Source organism: Tenrec ecaudatus, chromosome 4, assembly GCF_050624435.1.
Source record: "Tenrec ecaudatus isolate mTenEca1 chromosome 4, mTenEca1.hap1, whole genome shotgun sequence".
Lineage (NCBI taxonomy): Eukaryota > Metazoa > Chordata > Mammalia > Afrosoricida > Tenrecidae > Tenrec > Tenrec ecaudatus.
The window spans coordinates 65692426-65702265 of NC_134533.1; the positions used below are offsets into that span (position 1 = coordinate 65692426).

At 35.7% G+C, this 9840-nt stretch overlaps 1 protein-coding gene across 1 annotated transcript; it reads right to left on the bottom strand.

The window, feature by feature from the left end:
- Positions 1–3071: 3071 nt before the first annotated feature.
- On the bottom strand, positions 3072–4031 carry LOC142446777 (olfactory receptor 56B2-like). The gene has a single exon (XM_075548519.1). The coding sequence runs from the start codon at positions 4029–4031 to the stop codon at positions 3072–3074; it is 960 nt and encodes a 319-aa protein (XP_075404634.1).
- Between the last annotated feature and the right edge of the window lie 5809 nt (positions 4032–9840).

Below are 9840 nucleotides of genomic sequence, written 5' to 3' on the forward strand. Positions count from 1 at the left end.
CGGCTGGAGCCAAAGTGGGTGAACAAGTAAATGTGGTGAAGAAAGCTGATGGTTCCCAGCTATCAAAAGAGATAGTGACTGGGGTCTTAAAGGCTTGAAGATAAACAAGCGGCCATCTAGCTCAGAAGCAACAAAGTCCACATGGAAGAACACACCAGCCTGTGTGATCGAGTGGTCCCGAAGGGATCAGTTATCAGGCATCAAAGAACAAAAAATCATATAATTGGCTGCACACCTCCATGATAGGATCGCTGAAGACAAATGGGTGCATAAACAAATGTGGTGAAGAAAGCTGATGGTGCCCGGCTATCAAAAGAGATAGTGTCTGGGGTCTTAAAGGCTAGAAGGTGAACAAGTGGGCATCTAGCTCAGAAGCAAAAAAGCCCACATGGAAGAAGCACACCAGCCATTGTGATCACGAGGTGCCAAAGGGACCAGGTATAAGGCATCATGCAAAAAAGATAGATATACATATGTATATGTATATATATGTGTGTGCGCACACATGTACATGTATATATGTATGTTTATATGTGTGTATGTGTGTGTGTGTGTGTATACCATATTGAATGAAGGGGGAAGTGCAGAGTGGAGACCCAATGCCCAAGTGTTGGCCACTGGAGATCCCCTCACAGAGGGGTTTAGGAGAGGAGATGGGTCAGTCAGGGTGCGAGGTAGTACCGATGAAGAACACAGCTTTCCCCAGATCCTGGATGCTTCCTCCCCCCAACTACCATGATCCGAATTCTACCTTGCAGGACTGGATAGGGCAGAGGTTGTACACTGGTACATATGGGGGCTGGAGGAACAGGGAATCCAGGGTGGATGATACCTTCAGGACCAGGGGTGTGAGGGGTGATGCTGGGAGAGTGGAGGGTGATTGGTTTGGAAAGGGGGAACTGATAACAAGGATCCACATGTGACCTCCTCCCTGGGAGATGGACGGCAGAGAAGGGGGGGAAGGGAGACTCCGGATAGGGCAAGATATGACAAAATAACATTCTATAAATTACCAAGGGGACATGAGGGAGGGGGGAGTGGGGAGGGAGGGGAAAAAAAAAAGAGGACCTGAAGCAAAGGGCTTAAGTGGAGAGCAAATGCTTTGAGAATGATTGGGGCAGGGGATGTGCAGATGTGCTTTATACAATTTATGTATGTATATGCATGGATTATGATAAGAGTTGTATGAGCCCCTAATAAAATGTAAAAAAAGAAAAACATTTCTGATGATTTTTCATTTCTAATAATTATTATTACTTTATAAATAGTGTAATCATGAAAATGTTTCTTTTTCCCATGTAAATTATATTGAGTTTTGTTTCTTTTATTTTCTTTTGTTTTGATTACTTGTTCACTAACATTCCTCCTCTTTGTGGGATCTGACTTTTCACCCACTATCAGTTCAGCAACATGAAACCTTGAGAGTCATATTTCAATTGCAATAAACCACAGAATATATAATATTCATTATGTTGGAACATGTTCAAAATATGAAGAACTCAAATGATGTACAATGTTTAAAGTTTTGCCAAGTTGTAAAAGTGTTTAGTTTTTTTTCCTGCCATAGTAATTCATATTATACTACTTCCCATAGGTTCAATGAAAGTGTACTATGCTCATTATTTTATGAGTTCTTGTTTGCTGGGACTGTAAGGAATATTTAGTCATTCTAATTATTAATCCATTAAGGATATAACTCTTGTACCATAATGAATTATATAGGAATGGATTACTCAAACCAAGCAAGAATAATAAGAAAACTTATCTGGGTAAGTGCTTAAAGACAATAAATGCCAACTAATTATAAAATGTCTTATATAATAAGGATGATCCATTTTGAAAGTAGGTATTTTTTCTCATAGACTGAGAAATGAACATGAAAAAATATTCTTCAGCAAGAAAAATGAATGCAAAAATTCATAGAAAGATGCATAAAATAGACCTGAGGAAATCAGTCCACATATTCCAGATGTGTTTTTCTTGTTTTTTTGAAACAATCAACATTGTTATAATATGCTAACATATTTTATTAAACTGGATTAATTGTATTTCTTTGTATACATATGGATAATACCTTATAATAGAGAGCATTGCACTTCAAGATAGATCTTGAAAAGTTCTTTTTGACAATAAGGGGATGCTAGTCCTCTAGCAGTTGTCATTACAGCATAGTAAATCACATCAGCGCCTGGTTCAAAATGGCCAAGACCAATTAATCTCAGCTCATTAATGCTTACTCTATTGCTCTTGATGCATTTCCTTTGAATTTTGACTTCTAATTTTCCTAGGTTCATATTTTGTAAATTCCATGTTCAACTTCTTACAGCTTGTTTGAAGGTGTTCCTTCTTGTTTTCAGTAATCCAAATTAAATTCTTAAGAGGTTTAGTCGATGCATGTCATTATGATTGCCTCTACTTTGATAAGGCTGCTTTTCCTCGGTCTGATATTTAGTACCTTCCTGACATTAGGGCCTCATCTTCCAGAACTAATCAGAAAATGTTCTGCCTCTATGTGTAAGGTTTTCAGTATATCTGACAATGTTCCACTGCTAGTCATAATGTTTCGGTGTCTAACTCCTCATAGTGGGCAATCAACTCTTTCTTCATTGTCTTTTGTTATTCTGGAAGCTCTGATAAAACCTGTTCACCTTGGATGACCCTGTTGGTGTTTGAAATATAGTATCACATCAACACGCAAGTCATCACAGCACAACAAACTGACCAACCCTCCATGAGCTAGATTAACAGTGGCTGCAGCTATGGGATCAAACAATAACATTTGTGAAGATGGTGTAGGATTAAGCAGTGTTTCGTTCTGCTGTTCATACACTCACTTTGAGTCAAAACTGGCTTGACAGCACCTAAAAACAAGCGTATTTAATTGATTTTTATTAACTTGTAAGGATATCAAATATCACTGTGGCCTACCCCTTGCATTTTAGATGTTTCATTAGTAGCCACTGATTTTTATTTGACATAGTGTCTCTTTTCTTTATCTTCTGTCATGAAGCAAGCTTTAATAAAAATACTTGGGAAGTATGTGCTGAACAAACAGGAGCACCATCTTCACCTTAGCTGCTTTGGATGCCCAGTCTAAGTACTTTGACCAAGCACTGCCTGAGCTCCTTGTTTTTCAGTGCATAGACCATGGGGTTGAGGGCAGGTGGGATTACATTGTTTAACACATTAAGTAGAACTCCGAAAAGGGGAATTGTCTTTGCTACATTATGAGTAACAGAAATGACGACAAGAGTTGTGTAGAAGAAAATAATAAGAATGAGATGAGAAGAACAGGTGCTCAGTGCTTTTGATGCAGCTTCTGCTGAATTCAATCTTAGCACAGAGTGGAGTATCAAACTATATGATAAAATGATCATACCAAGATCACTGCCCATGAGTATCCAAGCCAAAATTAGCTGGTAGATGCTGTTAATTGTCCTGTCATCACAGGATAGACTAGTGACTCCAAGGTTAGAGCACAGGCAATGCTCAATTTGATTTTGGGAGCAGTAGTGTCGCTGAGCAGCCAACACTGGCACTGGAATGGTTAATAGGCTATTTCTGAGTACCATGATTATGGTTGCTTTGACCACAAAAGGCTCAGTAATTACTGATGGATATCGTAGAGGTTGGCAAATAGCCACATATCTATCAATAGCCATGCAGAGGAAGATTCCAGACTCCATGCCCACAAAGCAATGCATGGCATACATCTGAGCAAAACACTCAGGAAGACTGATGACTTTAGCATTGAACCATAAAATGGCCAAAACCTTAGGCATGATAGTGGTAGCCAAGCCCATGTCCACCACAGCCAGGATGGCCAGAAAATAATACATAGGCTGGTTTAGTGCTGTCTCTCGGTTGATGGTGATCAAGATAAGGAGATTTGTACCAAGAGCTAAAAGGTAGAGCGGACAAAAGGGCAAGGAGAGCCAGTGCTGCCACTCGTGAAGTCCTGGAAATCCCATGAGCATGAATTCGGAGACCTGGAAACTAGAGTTGTTGGAATTTCTGGCAACTCGGAACATCCTTACCTAAGAGGAAAATTGTTAAAGGTTAATATTCTTGATTATTTTCATCACGATTTTTGAATAGAGCAATTGCTCATCATCATGATTTTTAAAGTGAGATCTCTATTAGTTTTATTATCCTCATCATCCCACTAACATATGTTGGGTATTTTTTATGAAACAAGAAATGTGATGACACATTTGATGAGCTAACTTAATTAATCATCACAAAATTTCCATAGGAAAGATCACATTATTTTCACCTTCTCCTAACAGGAAAAAAAAAAGAAAGAAAGAAATTTGGAGAAAATCAGATTCTTGCTCATAATGTTCAATCTAGTAAGGCATGGAAGGAATACAAGATGGAAGTGAACTTGTACTAATGTCTGAATGTTTATGTTTGGTTTTGATTTATTTAGAGACTTAATACATAGACTCAAAGTGGAGCTATGCATGAATGAAAACTTTTCAGAGAATACATGAGAGTACAGAATAAGTTTAAATCTTGTTATGTAAATACTTGAAATCATGTAAAATATTCTTAAGGGTGTTTTAATTTTAAATTTATAAGGGGCATTAATATAGCAATATTACAGTGCAGAATTTAATACAAAAATGTTAGTGACCTGTTAAAGAAAATATTGAAGCTATCAAGAATTTCCTTGTACTTGAATCTAAAGTAAATGTCCATGGAAGCAGTAGTCAAGAAATGAGATGGCACATTGCATTGGTCAAATTTGCCATGAAACACCTCTTTAAAGTATTAAAAATCAAGATATCGCTCATGGAGTTATAAAAAGAAACTAAGCTATTTCCAATTGGGAAAAGATGGTTTGAAGATGGTGCATGACCTGATTATCTTTCATTCATTGCACAGAGAGTTACTTTTTGTCAGAGCAGGTTGGATGACATTAGACAACAGTGACAACATTTTCCTTTAAAAGAAAAAGTACTAGATTAGACGAAATAAGGATATCCAATGTTAGCTAATCTAATCATGCAATATATAAAAATAGTTAATTCCGTCATTAAATATGGTTTAACATTGGAAACATTTGAATTATAATTCACTAATAAGCAGCAACATGGAAACAATAACAAAAGCTCAGATGGATCCAAGATATATTTGATTGTATCAATTTATTATTTTTTAATCAATTTAAGTTAAGTAAAAGGAGATTTTAAATAATACAATAAGTATGATGTAATAAAGATTCAAAGGAAATTATTTCATGTACAAAATAGAAATACCTACAATCTCAATGACTATTAATCAGTGCAGCCCACTGATCTGCTCTGTAAATGTCACCTGATTCACAAGAAAATGTTGAAAAAAGAAAGAAAACATAATAATGTAAAAGTAAACACCAAGAAACTCTATAGAAAGCCTCTGAGAACTGTGAAAAATTGTATCATTCTTGCCAACATTCGCACATTTTAGATAAAGTGTGGTTGAAATGTTTCCTTTGCCTCTAGAATCCTAGGTTTTATTTATTGTTTCACTTCCATCCCCTAGTTCAGTGGTTCTCAACCTTCCTATGTCACGACCCTTTCATACAGTTCCTCATCTTGTGGCGACCCCCAACCATAAAATTATTTTTCTTGCTACTTCATAACTGTAATTTTGCTACTGTTATGAGTTGTAATGTAAATATCTGATATGCAGGATGTTTTTTCATTGTTACAAATTGAACATAATTAAAGCAAAGTGATTAATCACAAAATAATACATAATAATATATTGTGAAATATTTGTTCCTAATTACAAATAAATGAAATTTTGCCTTGAAACATGGTGTAGCAGGGATCACAGTCTTCACACCGGTACTCGTAGGTGAGCGTGTCTGCATGTGGGCGGACCTGCCTGGAGATGGATAGAGGAGCAGTGTCTTGGTTCCTAAGACCATCGGAAATAGTGTTTTCTGATGGTCTTAGGCCACCCCCATGAAAGGGTTGTTTGACGCCCAAAGGGGTCGCTGCCCTAGGGTTATAGTAAGGATTGAATTTTATGAAAGTTCTTAATTAAAATCAAGATAGAAGGAGGTTTAATAGCTATGTGTTTATTTTATGAAGTCTATGTGGCTTTTCCCTTCATCAGGACTGTAGCCATCAAGATCTGACTCAAGGGCTCTGTTTATTAGGAGTTAGAGAGCTAAGAAAAATATTAGCTTGAATAATTATAGGAAAATATACAGTTTGTCAGAAGACTCCTTAAAAGTGAAGATGCCAAGAATTTGTCTCCTGTACTTTGAACACTCATAAGGAGATACTAACCCCTGGAGAAGGACATCCTGTTAGTAAAGTAGAGGGTCAATGGAAAAGAAGACCCTCAATGCGGTAGATTGATACGGTGATGGCAACAATGATCTCAAGCATAAAAACAACTGTGGGAATGGCACGGCATGTGGCATGCCATTTTTCTCTTGGACATTAGCTTTCTATTACTTAGAATAGACAGCACCTAACAATAGCAACAATAATGACAACGTGTAACCAGCTCATCATTAGGCTTGGAAAACTTTTTGAAGAATCATGTAGCTCTTAAATATATAAGTAAAAACACCTAATAATCGTCCAATAAAAGCAGAAAAATTAAAATGATTCTAAAAAGTATTGATGTTATTATAACAGTATAATTTAGTATTTCTATGCACTGGTACATAGCGGATATGGGACAATTAATATTCTGTCATGTCAAGTTCCTATAAATTTTTCTAGTATTTATATGAATTTGATACAGAGAGTGCTTCATATGGTTATTGTAAATGGGGAGCCCAGATTGAAATGGAATGAGTGCTATTTCATTGAGTGACTTACAACTAATATCATGAAAGAAAATGTGTATAAATTGTTATATGGAAAATGAATTTCTCTATAAGTTTTCACTCAAATTACAATACTATTTTTTAAAGAACCATTGGAATATTATTCTTAATCTGTCTTTCAGGATTATCTACCACTGTCATAGGTGGGGGGGTGCTCTTAACATGCAGAGGAAAAAGAAATCCACCAGTTAGAAAATAGACGTTATGAACATGTGCTTGCTAATAAATATTTGTGCCTATGACAAAATTAAGTCTGAAATTGCATTTTTTAAATGCCATCAGTTAGCTAAGTTGTGCAGAAGGATCCTTAAAATATTATCCAGGCTTAACCATTTGGAGGCTATAGATTTTTGTAAATGTCTGTTAATTATGGGAAAACACACACACTTCCTTAGTAGAAAAATAATCACTATAGATGTTTCTATCATAGTTGGGTCCTACTCTTTTCTAAAGCATCCTCAAATCTCTGCAGAAGGTTGAAAAGACTAGCCCCAGCCCAATAATATACTTACTGCAGTTTCTCAAGGAATTAAGAAAGTCTAGGTGAGGTGGTCTGCTAACCAAACAGTCAACAGTTCAAGAGCACCAGCTGCTCCAAGGGAGAAAGATGAGGCTTTCTACTTCCTTAAGGGTTACAGTCTCAGTAACCCACAAATGTAGTTTCACTTTGTCCTATAGGGTTGCTCACTGTGAGTCAGAATTGACTCCTTAACAGTGTAGCCTGTTGACAACTACTGGAGAAAAACTCTAGGATTTTTATGACCCACATAGAGGAACTCAGGGACCAGCTATGTTGGAGAAGATGCAAACTCCCCAGAGTCATAAAACCTAGGCCAGCCTGAAGCCAGTCAAACCCAAGGGGCAGATGTAATTAGTAATAAGTACTCAGATCAAATTATTTAGCTAATATTCTAATTTGTTAATGATTAAGGTAGGTCTTATTAAGTATAGGTATAACAGCTAATAATTAAGTTTTAAATAGTGTTCTCTTTAAGGATTTCATTCAAGAGAAAAAGACAAAAATAGAATATATGCTGTCTTGTTCTCTATATTTATCAGTTTTGCAAATTTATTTCATTACTATTTCCTCTTAGCTTGTGTCAACAGGACCTGTCCAATTTTAAGTTAGGGAACACACTCAGCAAAGAACTGGTTTGGTGAGCTATACATATTAGATACTGTTAATTTATTGATAAGACACGTTAGAATAGAAACTTGGAATTTCTTCAGCATGATGCATTTAGTTTGGTATACTGAGCTACACAATAGAATGGGGAGAAAAGATGTTCTTAGCTGTCTAGTAGGCTGCAGTGTAACTTCATTCTGTAAACAACTTTAGGAATAGTCTTTGTGAAATGAAGTGGAAGATACAGAACTATCTTCTGCCTTGCACAAACATATATCCAAAAAGCAAATAATTTTATGATATTATGTTTTTAAGATTATCACTACATCTACATATTTTAATAGTGTAGAATATCATCAACACATCTTCTCACACCACTTGCCACAAACAATAGATAAATACACTTTATGAAAATGTGATTTAGAAGAGTTTCAGCCATCTCATATAGAAAATTGTATATATTACATAACACTTAACACATCAGTATATATTTAAAGCATGTTACACATTTCAACAAATGCATCCTCATAATAACTCCCATTAAGACAAGTATAATTATTTATTTTATTTTACAATGAGACAACTTAGGCACATTAAGGATACAATGCTTATATAATTTCACACATTTTGTGGAAGAGCTGTGTTTGAATTCATATGCTTACTATTTTCCACTAACTCCATGTACATCAATAATAGCATAAAGGTTTTTTTGCTTTCTCTGACTAAATTAAAAGTTCTACTCATCACATCTTGCCTTATTTTGAGGTCTATCCAAAATTCCATTTTTTAACATTTTTTGTTGTTATTTAATGCATTCCCTTTTATGTAAGAGACCTAGAGCAGAGCTTCACTCTCTTTCCCTTTCATCTTCTACTGAATATGGATCATGCATCTAGTTCACAAATATCCTGCCGTTCTCAGAAGCCATCACCAGACTGCTGATCTCTGATTCATATACCTCTTCATTCATCAACACACTGCTTCCAGTTCATCAGCTTCCAAAGCTACATGAGTTAGGAGAAGTGTTCAACTTACACCTGACATATGGACTTGAATAAAGCCAGATTTACCTATTTCTAAAATTCTGTAAGCCATTCCTTGATTTAAATACACACACATAGCATCATTGGCTTTACTTCTCTGGAGAACCCAACCAGATACAGCAGTTATCAGAGGGCAATTTATAGAAACCAATGCTTATGGTAAGCAAAAAGAGGAGAAATTAAAAATCAGTACCTCAACAAAATACTCCAATAACTAAAACAAGAGCAATATAAACTCTCAAACAATAGAAGAAAAGAAATCCTAAAGATAAGAGCAGAAATAAATGAAATGGCAAACAATCGATAAAATCAATAAGACCAGAAGGTGATTCTAGGAAAGTGTTTAAAAAAATTAACAAACAAATTCCTGGCCAATAGGATGCAGCAACATATCAACAACAACAAAATCATCATGACCGAGTGGAATTCATACCAGGGATCAAGGATGGTTCAACATTTGAAAAACATCAATGTAATCTGTCACATAAAGAAATAAGGAATAAGAACCACATCATCATATCAATAGATAGAGAAAAAACATTTTACAATATCCAAAAATCATTCCTAAAATAAATAATCAATATGATAGAAATAATAGGAAATTCCTTAACATATCAATGGTCATGTATCAAAAAACAATGGGTAATATCATGTTCATGGGGAAAACTGAAAATATTACCCTGAAAATGAGAGCCAGAGAAGAATGTCCCCTATCACCATTATTAGTGAACATAATGCTTGAAGTCTTAGTCAGAACCATTAGACAGCAAAAAGAAATTAAGGTAATCCAACTGGGCAAAGAAGAAGTGAAAATCTCATTATTTGCAGATGAC

Bases quoted from the DNA above. Each gene is read 5' to 3' on its own strand.
- LOC142446777 (XM_075548519.1), bottom strand. From the start codon at position 4,031: ATGTTCCGAGTTGCCAGAAATTCCAACAACTCTAGTTTCCAGGTCTCC.